Below are 14,486 nucleotides of genomic sequence, written 5' to 3'. Positions count from 1 at the left end.
CCTGGTTCCATCACAGTTTGGTCTTGCAGCTGTTTATAAGAATGCACACTGTTGTTTGTAAGTATTTTAAATGATGTTCCTTTCTCACAACGGACGCTCTGGTATTAGCCTTTTACACGCCAGGATAGGTCGGTTGTTGGAGGTCCAGTATTCCTGACTCATAAAGGGCTTGTTCTTAGAACCACTCTACAAAACGATCAATTCACTAGTGTATCTGCAGTGTTGGAAAGAGGGACCATGAGGAGAAGCTATTTCAGGTCTCGTATGAAAGAAACAAAATAGACAAAAGGGGCATGTCACTCCTGGGAGTGGCTACTGATCTTTCGGTCCTTTGCACAAGTGTCCAATGTTCCCCTCATCCCATCACATGCCCAGTGATAACAGGAGCAGCACTGAGCCTGGTGCCTCACACATAGAGCGTGTTCAAAATGTTTGATGACCCAACGTTGCGTCCCCTGATCACAACACGCACTCTTAAAGTGGAGTCAAACCCAGACAGCACAAGTAGCTGCAATCTCTGGGAGCCAAATTCTCTGTTTATAGAAGACTGAAGTTTCCTTTGCAGCCATGGCCCTTGGTGTTCTCTCATCCTCTTACATTCTTGTGCTGCCTCTCAGCATCCCCTGAAGGAACAGCTGAGGGAAAGGTCATGTGTGAGAAGGGGCTGAAACACACCAGGAAGTCTCACTCCATGTACAACTCTAACAGATTGGTCTCTCTGTACACGGATGAGATGCTCGAACCATTCAAAGGAGGCTGCACATCATCTGAGAGTTTTTCCATCTCTGCTCTTGCTCGCTGTCACTCCTTTGTGTAAACCCTATCTTTCATCCCTATCACACAGATAATCATGAGCTGGCTCAAAGATGATGCAGCCTGTGATCGAGACCCACGGGCTTCCAGGATGCTCCTCCCATGCTTGGGCAGCCACAGGCCCAGATCTGAGAGAGGTGTGTGACCAACCTTCAAACCTTCCTGGCAAGGAGTCAGTGGCCCGGGCCTTCCGCTTCTTCTTCTTCCTCCCCTTGTCACTTTCTGCAATGGGAAGGGGTTCACTGCTGCCCATCTCTGGAGAAAAGAGGAGATGTAAGGGAATATCATTGTACTGATCAAGCTATAAGTTCACCCAGAAGAAGGGGTGGGGCAGGAGATTTACATTGATGGTTTCTAAACATCTGTGAGGATTACTGATTTGTTTTGACCCGCGAGGCAAAACTAAATGCAAAACCATTATAGGAGATCATTAACTGTGGAAAGGAACTCTGGCAGAGAGGCTGGATTAAAAGAGGATAGCAGAAGTCTGTTTTAACCAAGCTTATTAGCACATGGATTTAGATCTGCCACCAGTCAAACTATAGGCCCCAAATAGAACAACCCATGAGCAGAGTCCCACCTGTGACATCCTCCAGCCTCACAGCCAGAAAGGCAGGACTGAGGGAGTTAAGCAAGGTGGGGGGTGTGGTTGGGAGAGGTCCATGCAAATGAAATCATACGCGCAGTGACCTCCCTGTGGAAGCGCATGGGGATCAAAAGGCCTTCAGTGGAGGCTGCTTCTGTGAAGGTATAATAAGGGCAGGGGATGGGTTTGAGGATGGCCCTGTTACTTCACGTCCAAGAGCACAGACGTGAGCGCCTGTGGAGCCCAGAGTGTACTCTCCCCTCCTCAGCTCCTTATTTGAAAGGCTGCAGGTAGGGCCCACCCAGGAGTCTGCAGTTGACAGGTCTACAGCAGGCTGCTGGATGAGGTCGTTTATTGCAAAAACATTATTATCTCTCACTGGCAAGCACCTGGCTCCCCCTGTTAAAGGGAGGATTTGTGAGGCAGACATTCAGACACTGGACAGATTGGGCAGGAAAGGGCAGGGACAGAAAGAATAAGCAGGAGACTGAGACGGGGAAGAGAAGAGGAGGAATAATGAGCCAGTGCCCAATCATAGTACTGTTTCTAAGACACTCTAGCTAGGGCCTTCCCCTGTTAAAGATAAATTACTTATAGAACATGTCATGCCCCTGATCCAGAGTGGAGCCTTAATACGCTTTGCCTGCAGTTAGAAATAATAAGATTTCTCTCAAGTCTCTGGGTCTAAATCCCCACCAGGGTGATTAAACCTTTACATCCTTCTAAAATAGAGGCACTCGAGTGCTGATGGGGCATATGACGTGAGAGACTTTTAGACCAACCTTCAATAAACACAGGCTCTAGGTTGTTGGATTTTTTTTTTTTCCGAGAGATTTTGAAATGGAAGCTGGCTCTTTGCCCACTGAGGGGAAAGGCCCGCTCTTCTCAGAGGACCCTGGCTGAACACGATCAGAGAAACAGCAAGTCTGCTCAGGAAGATTGATTAGAGTCGATGCATGTCTTCCATACACTGTTCTCAGAAGCAAGTACACAACAGCCATTAGGAGAAAGCACACAGAACAATGGCACTTTTCAACACCACAATCCAGAAAGCATGCTTAAGCAGCCAAATGTCTGACAGCTCAATTTAGGTGCATTCTTCCTTCCGTTTTTAGGATCTGATGACAGCAGATTTTCAATTATACATTAGAGAACAAACACACGGATAAAAGGAATCCTCAGAGGATCTCAAAATATTATTCTAGCCAACAACTTCAAACCCAAGATATATCTGGGGACTGCAACATGCTATGAATGCAAAGAATTGAATTTAAATATCAGCAGCCAAATATCCACCCTCACTAAGGCAAACTAAAAGGAAAAAAGCTGCCCAACATAGTGAGAAATTCTACAGAAATAAAACACAGGGTCACTCATCTTCTGGAGCTCAGGGAGGGGGCACCGGCCATCGGGAAAGCAGGCTGAGAAGGAGCCTCTTGTGGAAGGTCCCTCTTGCTCTGCCCTTGTGTGCAGTCCAGTGTCAACTCTCGTCTCCGTCTGTTTTCTCACCAGTACTGCGAGCCAAGTGCAGAGTGGACAGATTTTGGATTCACTTCTCTTTCTCCTTTCCCTACCCACACTCTGATGGAGGGCCTAAGGACAAGCAAAACAGCCAAAAGGCAGGCAACGTAGAGGAGCAGCAAGAGAGCCGGTGGCATTATAATTCACAGGGGATGCTCAGACATACTTACGACTCTAGCTAGAAAACCCTGTTAGCGGCAAATTACACTTGGTTTTTACCACGGCAGGGCTGAGGGAGCCTCTTGTGGAAGAAGCACACCTCTGAGCACTGCCGCATGCTCAATATTAGACTTTATGGCTTCACACACAAAAAGATGGAGTACCTGGTCTATTCTGCATGGATTTCAATGGAAGAGAGTACGCCGGAAGGGACAAATGGTTAAGACTTTCCTCGGAAACAGAGCTTGTTGAAGGAGAACTGTTTTTGAAACTAGGAAGAAAAAAATGCAGGAAGACAGTGAAGTGCAAAAATATCCCTAACTTCCCTGTTTTCACAGGAGGAGGGGGGAGAGGTGTCACAATCTCACCAAGCGCTCGATAGTTCACCGTCTGGAGCCTGTCCATACACTCTGTTTTATCACAGACAGTCCACCAGCAGGGTCTGAGGACCTGAATTTATCATCCACGCAATCATTTGATAAAAGCTTCCTTAGGGTGCAAGCCTCTGCAATCAGGCTCCTCGGCTCACCTCCTTCCCTTGGCCTAAGAATTCTTCTCCGCCATCGAAACCCAGCTCAAAAGTCTCCTCCCCTTGCAGTGAGTTAAGATCTGAGTAAACACTGTGGACAGTTAGGCAATACGCAACGGACGGTACGACCGCACAGAACTATGGTTAGTGCTCCTCCTCTGCTCCCAAGCCCCCTGCTAGAAGCTCTACTGGAGCGCTGATTTTATTTGGCCTTGAGCTCTCCCCAATGTTCCCCAAGGCCAGGTCTGTCGCCTGTTCATCGCTGTATCTCCCATAAGTCATGGCACAGCGTCAGACACATACCAGCCATCAGAAAACACGCACTGAAATGAAAATATGAAATGATGCACATAGTCATGCATCACTTAACAATGGGGATATGTCCTAAGAAATGTGTTGTTAGGTGATTTCGTCATCGTGTGAACATCATAGAGCGTACTTACACAAACCTAGATGGCACAGCCTACTGCATACCTAGGCTACAGGGTACTAATCTTATGGGACCGCCACCAGACATGTGGTCCACCACTGACTGAAACGTTACACGGCACATGACCGTGCTTAACGTTTGATGCAGTGCATGTCACCCAGGCCCTTTAAGTTCCAAGTGCACACACTGAAAGAAATGTGGGTACATCTTTGCCCTGCAGATAACACAGAGTAATGCTATTTAGTTCTATGACTTCCCTGACAAACTCCCTCTAAAAAAAGTCCTATGATCTTAACTTTCTAGCCAGAAGCCTGGTCCTTGCTATATGACTTGGCAATGTGTCTGTTATTTCAGAGGAGGAAGTGAGGACTTCTTTTAAGTTTTTAGACAGACTCCAGCTGCTGTGGAGGCTCCCAGCACTTCCACTGCCTCCAGCCCTTGCTTTTCTTTTGGGCAGGGTTTGGTGGCCTACCACTTGTGAGATGGTGGAGGAGGAGCTGGAGAAGAGGCACCCTGTTGACAGGGAAGGCACATGGGCTTGGCATCAGGAGACCAAGGTGAAAGTCCTGCTTCAGATATTACCAGACATAGCACCAAGGCCAAATTACTTTGCCTCTTACAGCGTCCGTTTCCTCATCTACTGAAAAGGTTTAAAAATAATACCTGCCCTTTCCGGTAACCCTGTGAGGACCCAGTGATATACTTAATATAAATGCACATCAAAAAACATGTGTATGCACAGGTATGTATGCACACACAACAGAGAGAACACTAGACAGAAATACACAAAAACGTTAATACTACAACAATTTGAAAGAGTGCCTACTATGTGCCAGGCACCGTGCTAGGTATTTTACATATATTATCTCTAATTCTTACAATAATCCCAAAAGGTAAATATTTCACCATATTTCAGGTGAGGAAACTGAGGCTCAAAGGTTAAATAATCTACTGAACTCCAAACGTCTAGTTAGTGGTTTAATTGGGATTCAAAATCAGTGCTGCCCTTGCAAGTCCAGGCCATTTCTAACCTGTAGTAGTCCTGTCTATGTGAGGAGGTGATTTTTATTTTCCTCTTTATATTTTTCAGTATTCCCCAAATTGCGTACAATGAAATTTATTACTTTTTTATGCTATTATTGTTTTAGTCAAGTTTTATATTTCAATAAAATACACAATTTTTCTCCAATACACATCAGAATTTAGAATCTGATTATACAGTATTTAAAATTATATCTAGATTTCTCTGTATTGAAATTCGACATTCAGTGAGCAAAAATGTTTCAGGAATATTGAAGCCTTGAAGATATTATTTTTATAACCTTGAAAAACAACAAATACTATTTTAATTTTTATCTTTTTTTTTTTTTTAAGATTGGCACTTGAGCCAACATCTGTTGCCAATCTTTTCTTTTTTTCCTTCTTTTCCCCAAAGTCCCCTCAGGACATAGTTGTATATCCCAACTGTAGGTCCCTCCGGCTGTCCTATATGGGATGCCACCTCAGCATGGCCTGACGAGCAGTGCCATGTTGGCGCCCAGGATCCAAACCGGCAAAACCCTGGGCCGCCGAAGTGGAGCACGTGAACTTAACCACTTGGCCACAGGGCCGGCCCTAATTTTCACCTTTTTTAACTGCTATTTTTAAAAATGAAAAACTTTGTAAAAACAAAACACAACAACGTATTGAACATTCAAGCCTGAGAAACACCAGTTTGAATCCTGGCTCCCCACCCCTGTGTGAGCTTTGGCAAGTTGCTTAGCTTCTCCAGGCACCAGTTTCTTACATAGAAAATGAGGGCAGAGTAAGGACTGGGCTGCCTATATCATTAGGCTGTTGTGAAGGTCAAATAAGAAACTAGATGTGACGGCACTGCTGACTTATTCATTCAACAAACACTATAGTTATTGGGCACCTACTGATTGTCCAGTGCTAGACAGTGAGAATATAAGAGAAGACACAGTCTCTACCCTTATGGAATTTAAATCCACTGGCATGTAAAACAATTCCAATCCAGTAGGACAAGTGCTGTGACAGGGAAGTCCCAGGTGCTGTGGGATAGACAACAGGCATTTAACTCAGTTTGGGAACTAGATGAGGGGACAGCTAAGCTGACACCTGAAGGATGAATGGGAATTGGCCAGGGCAGGGCTGGGGAGGGAGACAGAGGACGAGCATGTGCTAGGCCCAAAGGAGAGGCAGCCTGGTTGGCCAGTGTGAGTTAGAGAGAACTCACAGATGAGGAAGGCCGAGGAGTCTTACCCAGTGGGACTTCAACAGCAACAGATGTTCCTGATATGCGAGTACCGATCCATTTCTGGTTCCCCTGCAAGGCGACCCCAAGGCCTGCCTTCTGAAAGAACTGTGTCATTTCTCCATGAAGTCTATGAGCCACATTGCCCCCAAAGTGACTAGATGTGCTTTCCATATTTTGGTAGAGTCTGTAGAGAATTAACCAGCTCCCACATCTGGTATGTGATAGCAAAGATGATCATTTTTCCCCTAAGAGCACGACTTCGCTGGCTAACTCAGCTCGGCTGGCCTAGCTCGTGCTCCTCTCCTAACCTCTCTAGCATTCTCCTCAACGTCTATGATTCACTCCTCTTCCAAACCTGCAAGAGTTACTTCCCTCAGTCACAAGCGCTTTCTAGAGAAGGAGCAGCGGTGAGAGGAAGCTCAAGAGGACAATGATCAATTCAGCTGCCTTCTCAGTCATCAGCTGGCTGAGGGCACCCAAACGGATGGAGAACTGAGAAAATGAAAGCAAAGTGAAGAAATGAAAAGAAGGGGGATGGACACTCTTAAGGCAGAGGCTGAGACTAAGAAACGTGAGGCAGAGGAGGAGGCAATGAGGAGGCGTCTGGGGAGACTGAGGCTGGACACTGCCTTCTCTAAAGTGGTAGTAGTAGTTACAACACACACCACTACTACCAGTGACAGCACACACACACACGGATATGGTGCCTACCACATGCCAGGCAGTGTTGCAAGCACTTTACAAATACCACATTTGTACATACCTATTTAACTTATTTATTATAACATATAACTTTTTTCATCTTCACAACTCTGTGAGGTAAGTATAATTATTATCCATATTTTACAGATGAAGAAACTGTGGTACAAAGAGATTAAGTAATTTGCCATGGTCACACAACTAGTAAGTGGCAGAGCTGGGATTAAATCTAGATGGTCTGGCTCAGAATTCAAGCTTTTAACTATTATACTATATTTACACATTAATGCTGAAAGGCATAGGGGATAGCCAGTCAGAGTTAGTCAGGCACCAGCAAGAATACTTTTATTTAGAAAGCTTAGCACAGAGCTTCCCTACCAATGTGCTGTGAATGAGATACGGATCCTCTCATCAGGCTGAACAGTATCATTTCTGTGCATGCTATCATGTCAGAAAGGTAATAAGTGGCATTGCTCTAGTTTACATTAAAACAAGAGCATTATTACCATATTATCATTATTATATTAAAGTCTGATTTATCAGAAGTTTCCTCTTCTCACTCTGAGATAGCTCTGTATTTCGTGTTTTGGCACATTACATACGACGAGCTACAAACCAATCCAACCACATTATTTCATGGCAGTTCTGGTCTCAGGTACAAGGCTACATTCTTCTACGTGACCTACTAGTTGGTTGATTTGGTTTCTGATGGTATCACTACTACGCAGGGGACAAGGTCAAGGAAAGGGTGCACTCAAATAGAAGCTAGTCAAATCTAATGCATGGTGGATGAAAGGAGCCACCTGTGGAATCAGCTCAATGAAAGGATGGTCTGTCTGTGAGTGTGATTCCACGGGGCTAAGGTCCTTCACAGGTTTCTCCCAAGAGTCCTGTGTGTAGTGAGGCCGGGCAGTATTATGCAGATTCCAGTGTCTCATTCAACTGCACTGAAAGCAGTTTGAGGCCAGCTAAGGTGGCTGGGTGGTGATTCACAACAGGCCTCAAACTGGGCTGGGACAGTCAGATTTCCAGAGGCAAAAGGTCTAGATTTAGGCCCATCTTCTTCCTCTGTTCTGATTCTGGGATCACAAGCAGACTTCAGAGCTGTCACTGCATCTCTTGGTGGAAGGAATGACAAGAGGAAGCGTAGAGGGGGTAAAGGAAGTGTGTGCTTAAGAAACGGCAAGCAGGAGTAAAGGACTGGATTTGTGTGAACACGATAGTATAAAAAGCTGAAAAAGGCGGGCTGAAGTGAGATCAACCAAGCTTATCAGTACAGCCTATAGGGGCCTCCAACATCTGGTCCCCGTCTACTTTCCAGCCTCACCAACCAACAGTCAGCGATTCTTTCAAGTAAAAATGAAAGCAGTGGCTAGTTCATCCTGCAATTCAAACAACCCCACAGGTGCTTTTCCTGAGACAACCAGCGTCCTTTGGTATGCAGAAGTGCTTTATGAGCATTGCCATTTTGTCACACAGAATATTAAAAAGATGTGTACTCAAGGGTTGAGATTCAATAAAACTAATATTTTTTACTGCTTCATCAAGGACATTCTTATGTGAAAATGGCACTTTTTTAAAAACTCTGTGTGGCAGTGAAGAACACAATGATTGCTAGCGCAGTTCGGTGCCACTGCCTTGATTCATGCTAAGGCACCAGCAGTTTTGCCCACTGTTGCTTTGCAAATAACAAATAACATCTTAGTACTGCTATGAAAATCGTTTTGACCTTGCAGATATCCTGAAAGGGTTTCACGGACCCCCAAGGTCTGCAGAGCACCCTTGTAAACCACTGTTCTAGGCAATGAGGAGGGACCGGGTACGACTGGAGTTGCGCTTTAGGGCTATCAAACTAGCTGTGAAAGCAGAAAAAACTGGAGGCTGGAGGGCGGAATGAGGCTGTGGCAACAACCTGAGGAAGACCTATAACTGAGGCAGGGACAGAAAGGAAGAGACAGGGGCGAGGGAATGAAGTCACAGAGGCAGAACTCGTGCTGGTCCCGCCAGATGACTGGAGACGGTGGAGGAATCAAAGACTCGTACCCTCCTTGAAGGAAGGGACAGGGTCTAATTTCTCTCTCTCCCCACTGCCCAGTATGGAACCAGGCACAGAGGGGGACCTCAATATATGTTCATTAACCAAAGCCAGGTAACCATAAGAGCAGTAGTAGCATCAAAGGAGGGGGGAGCTCAGGAAGGGAAGCTGGCTGGGGGTGGGGAGCAGGGGAGACAGTGTGCTGCTGCGAAGCTTCAGATGAAGGGTGACCACAGAGCAGCCAACTACAAAAGCTCACAGATCAGGCTAAAACCATTCTCACCCACCCTTCATCTGACCCAATTTATAAATGATGCATTATTTATAACCTAGCAGGCATGATGAAACCCCAGGTTAGAGTGTCATACACAACACTTCAAAACATCATCATATATGTCACACATAAATTAAAAAAACATGAAAAAAAAAACCCTGAAAAGATACATCTCAAGCTATTATTAACAATGGCTACTTTGGGAGAATGAAAATGGGTGGTTACAGAATTTTACTTTTTATACTTCTGTTGTATTTGATTTTGTTTTGTTATGATACAGTTGTTTTACTTTTACAATTAAAAATAAACAAGTATGTTTTACCTACTGCATGGTTTTCCTATGACTCTCTCTGCCATTTTATTCTGGTAGAAATGTGCTCCTCCCTACTAAGTAGCTGTTTTAGGCATGCCAGGCAGCCCAGCTAATCCTAGCTGCCCAGCTGAATAGTGAAATCTTGGACTCACCCCTTCTGGAAATATCAGGTAGTTTCATCCTGAAGCAATCTAAAAGGCTAAGTAAAATGTACATCCAATCTTACCTATAGTTTGTCCAACTTTTGAGAAGCGAATCCTCTGTAAACTTGAAATTCCAAATAAAATAATGCTTCTGTCAGGAGGTTGCTGTCTTCCAGCTACAGGAAGTGTTTCAATGGCCTCTGTATGTAGCAGACATTCCTCAACTCTCCATCGGCCTCTGCTTCATCATATCTGGCATGAAAATCTTCGAAAAGTAGAAATAGAAAGGATATCAAAATGCTGACTTCTTTAAAAGAATCAGGAAAGATAAAAACCAACCTAAGCATTCCCCAAACCTATGCATTACCCTGGTAAGTAGATTTGCACAAGGCAATCACAGATTTCCCTAGTCTTTAAAATCAGACATTTGAGGGCCGGCCCGGTGGCATAGCGGTTAAGTTTGCATGTTCTGCTTCTCAGCGGCCTGGGGTTTGCTGGTTCGGATCCTGGGTGTGGACATGGCAGTGCTTGGCACACCAAGCTGTGGTAGGCGTCCCATGTATAAAGTAGAGGAAGATGGGCACAGATGTTAGCTCAGGGCCAGGCTTCCTCAGGAAAAAGGAGGACTGGGACCGGCCCCGTGGCCGAGTGGTTAAGTTCGTGCACTCCGCTGCGGTGGCCCAGCGTTCGGATCCTAGGCGCGGACATGGCACCGCTCATCAGGCCACGTTGAGGCGGCGTCCCACATCCCACAACTAGAAGGACCTGCAACTAAGATATACAACTGTGTACGGGGGGGTTTGGGGAAATAAAGCAGAAAAAAAAAAAAAAGAAAGATTGGCAGCAGCTGTTAGCCCAGGTGCCAATCTTTAAAAAAAAAAAAAGAGGAGGACTGGCAGTAGTTAGCTCAGGGCTAACCTTCCTCAAAAAAAAAAAAAAAAAAAATTCAGACATTTGAGCATTTGAAAATGCTGACACTAAGCATTTGAAGATTTAACAAGGGTCTGAGTAAAGATTTTCAGATTCTGTTTCCAGTGTGGGATTCCAGGCATAGAAAGACGCAACTGGACCTGGATGACAGACACGGACACCTCTCTGTTCGCTGAGGAGTCTCACCGGGAATGTAAAACTAACACTTCTCTGTCATCCACTTTTTTAGAGATGAATAGACCCTGTCTCTACCTCCTAGCGGCCGGGTCCCATTCTCACAGGCAGGAGGCAACAGAGCCAGAAAGATAAAGTAGATGCTGAGAGCAGGAGGTGGCATGAACGGGAACAAGGTTTTATGCCAAATACATACTAATTGCTAGTTTTCCATCTGATGCAACTTCATTTCCGGATGTCCACTGCTATTTTTAATCTTGTGGCCCTAGCTATCACGTATTAAACTTGGTTTGTCAATTTCTCTACAAAATGAAAGTGTACTTCCTCTTTTCCCACTGGAAAAGTTCTGAAAATGCAGTTTAAAACCCAATTCTGGGTCCTTCTGCCAAGATTTCTAAAATAGTTTTCTAACTGGAAGCCGGATGTGTTTCACCATTACCTCAAATCACATGTCCCAAACTGGACTCATCCCCAACCCCCACCCACCACCTCCTTCCTCCTTTCTCTTCTTCTCTCTCAGATGATATCATCCTGCCAGTTTCCTAGCCACAGAACCTTTAAGTCATTTCTAATGTCTCTTTCTCCTCCAGCCTCATAAACTCCATATACTCACACTGTCAGGCTTTCCCTCAGGCTGGTATGTAGCTCCTTGAAAAAGAACACCTATTCACCCTTCAAGGCCCATTGCAAATTACTGAAAGTAGTCCCACAAACTACAGAAGCGGTCCTAGACTCTTTTTTCTACTTCATCCAGCATTTAATGGAACCCACAGCATGCTATTATACTTAGAGTTGGTTATACACAAGCATATGTGGCTCTCCCCCGAGGCCATAAGCTCATCAAAGGCAGGGACACATCTTTCTTCTCTTTGCATTTCCAGCATCTAACATAGTATCTGGAACAAAGAAGGGCTCCAGTAAGTATCTGAACGAAATACTTCATCCACAAAATATTTCTTTATTGTCCCATAGGGAGTATTAGCACATAGAATAATCCTTCCTATTGTGCTTTTTACTCCCAAACAAATTTCTGTGGCCCAAGGAAACTTTCCAGGGCCCAGAGAGGCTCAGGTTACACTCTCTCTCCTCATGGCCACAACACTTCCAGGGACAAGCTTGAACACCCTTGAACTTCAGCTCTGCCTTTAGTCTTGCCACAGGTTTAAATCCCTTGGACACTTCATGCTGCCTAGAGTAGGGGCTGGCAAATTTGTTCTGTAAAGGGACAGACAGTCAATATTTTAGGCTTTGTGCGTCACATGGTCTCTGCTGCAACTACTCAATTTTGCTTTGTAGACTGAAAACAGCCATAGATAATACATACATGAATGATTGCGGCTGTATATATATTTTTTTTTTTTAAATTTTGGCACCTGAGCTAACATCTGTTGCCAAGCTTCTTTTTTTCCTTCTTCTTCTTCTCCCCAAAGCCCCACCCAGGACACAGTTGTATACTCTAGTTGTGAGTGCCTCTGGTTGTGCTAAGTGGGACGCCGCCTCCACATGGCCTGATGAGCAGTGCCATGTCCACGCCCAGGATCCGAACAGGGGAAACCCTGGGCTGCCGAAGTGGAGCGCATGAACTTAACCACTTGGCCACGGGGCTGGCCCATGTGGCTATATTTCAATAAAACTTTCTTTATGGATACTGAAATTTGAATTTTCACACCACAAAGTATTAACCTTTTGATCCGCCCCCGCAACCATTTAAAAATGTAAAAAGCATTCTTAGCTTGCAGTCCATACAAAAACTGGTGGTGAGCCAGATAAAGCCTGTAGACAATTGTTTGCCAACCCAGCTTATTTCCCCTCCTCACCAACTCCACTCCTCTCCCCAACACACACACACACTCGCATTCCTCTTCATGTCCACCAGTAAAACAACCCCCAGAACTCCTTTATGCACTGTGTTATTCTGCTGTTTGGAACCACTCTAGGGCTGGGGAGGTAGAAAGTGCATGGGTTTTCAAGCCATTAGGGACTAGATTCAGATTCTGCCTACCCTCTACTAACGAGGTACCCTTGAACATAATACTTAGCCTTTCTGTGCTTCACTGTCATCATCTATAAAATGGGGCAATAAAACCACATCACAGGGTTGCTGTGAGAATTAAATGAGCCAATGTATGTCAAGTTCATGGCATAATGCCTGGTATATAGTTAGGCGCTCAGTAAATAGTAACTATTATTCTAGCTTGGGATATGGCTTCCCCACATCAGCTGTGGTCCTGGAAAGCAATCCAGCCACTCTGTAAACTACAACTGGGCAGCAGGAGAGAATTAACTAGTAGTAAAGTACAAAGGCTGAGAGAAAGAACTTGGAGGTTCTCAGATACATGAGCTGGGATTCTAAGTGCCTAGTTAGCCCTGATTCCTGTGGCACCGTTCCAAATTCCTTTGGGCCTCTTTTCTTCCTCAGCAAGAACTTCTGACTCTCACTCTGCCTGAATAGTCTTAGCATTCCTTACCATACACACAGATAAGCCCTGGAACCCTGTCCTCATTCCTGCACCTCTTCCTGGGATAGGGCTGGGGAAGGGTGAATGTGGCCAGACCAAACCTACACAACTGGGCCTGCCGCTGGGTCTTCTACAGGCTAGGCACCCAATTCTCTCTCAATTCTTCATGAGTTGCCTGCTGTGTAGGGGATGAAATTTTTACAGAGCTCAAGAATTAGTCTTTCTACAGAAGTTTTAGAGCAACAAACCCAAGTATATAAAGAATTCATCATACTTTTCAAGACAGAAAACATCAGTGGAGGAAAGATAAGACAAAGGCTTGTGATATCTCTGTTCTTGGTCCAAAAAGCCAGATTTGAGGCTGTCATTTTCTTGCTCCAACATCTCTAATGGGTGTTCACTGCCTCTGGAATAACCAAGCTCCTGTGCTGTCACTCAGGGCCTCCACAATCTTGCCCCAGATGACCCCTCCTGCACTACGTCTTACCACTCCTCTACAGAAGCCTTGACCAGGCGGAACAGACAATCTGTTTCTACCTAACTGCCCTAAACAAGTTCCAGTTTCCCACACTTGTGCATGATTCAATCATAGCACTAGTAACACGTTACTGGACATCTCCCTCTAGAGTGTGAGCTAGGGACAGGGTGGCGACTAAGTCTGATTCATCTCTGGGTCCCCTACACCCCACACAGCCCTGGCGAGGGGCAAACACTCAAGAAATGTTCATGAATTAATAGAAACACCTGAAGTTATTCTTCCCTTAAACTGTTTTAGTTGGACTCTTATTAGCAGACTAAGCACAGTCTGGGTCACCGCCAAGAAGTAGAAAGACCGAAGAGAAAGAAAAGAAGCATGACCAATGTGATCCAAGCAATGGAAAATAGGTTTTAAGAGTGAGGTAAAAGAAACCAAGGCTGCTTAGCCTGGAGAAGAGAAGATGAGGCCTAACTCGATTCTGGCTTTAAGTACACAAAAGGATCTCCCGAGAAAATCTTGATCTCATCCTCCCTTTATAATCAGAAGTAACTTTTCCATATTCATGGAAAATGGAACAAGAAGAAATGGCTTAAGTTACGGCCAGAGCGGTTTAAGCTGGAGAGAAAGAAGAACCAAATTAGGCACCACTTTCCAGAGATACTGTTACTGTGCTTTTTGGCTAGTGA

The 14,486-nt window shown here is 45.0% G+C and overlaps 1 protein-coding gene across 4 annotated transcripts in view; it reads right to left on the bottom strand.

Moving 5' to 3' along the window:
- Nucleotides 1–14,486, bottom strand: part of MKNK1 (MAPK interacting serine/threonine kinase 1) — a 40,882-nt gene that overhangs the window by 21,368 nt on the left and 5,028 nt on the right. The window contains exons 2-5 of one of the 4 annotated variants that reach the window (XM_046662121.1): nt 11,668–11,759; nt 9,843–10,024; nt 3,244–3,350; nt 964–1,068 (exon numbers count right to left, since the gene is read on the bottom strand). In XM_046662121.1, coding sequence (XP_046518077.1) covers nt 964–1,068; nt 3,244–3,259 — 121 coding nt within the window. In that variant the 5' untranslated portion in view covers nt 3,260–3,350; nt 9,843–10,024; nt 11,668–11,759. Of the gene's footprint in view, nt 1–963; nt 1,069–3,243; nt 3,351–9,842; nt 10,025–10,126; nt 10,262–11,667; nt 11,760–14,486 lie in introns of those variants that run through there. The other 3 variants (XM_046662122.1, XM_046662120.1, XM_046662123.1) reach the window with 3 other exon arrangements.

This window comes from Equus quagga, chromosome 5, assembly GCF_021613505.1.
Source record: "Equus quagga isolate Etosha38 chromosome 5, UCLA_HA_Equagga_1.0, whole genome shotgun sequence".
In the NCBI taxonomy this organism is placed as follows: Eukaryota; Metazoa; Chordata; class Mammalia; order Perissodactyla; family Equidae; genus Equus; species Equus quagga.
Note: the sequence above shows the minus strand (reverse complement) of the source record. Positions and strands in the feature narration are given on the sequence as shown.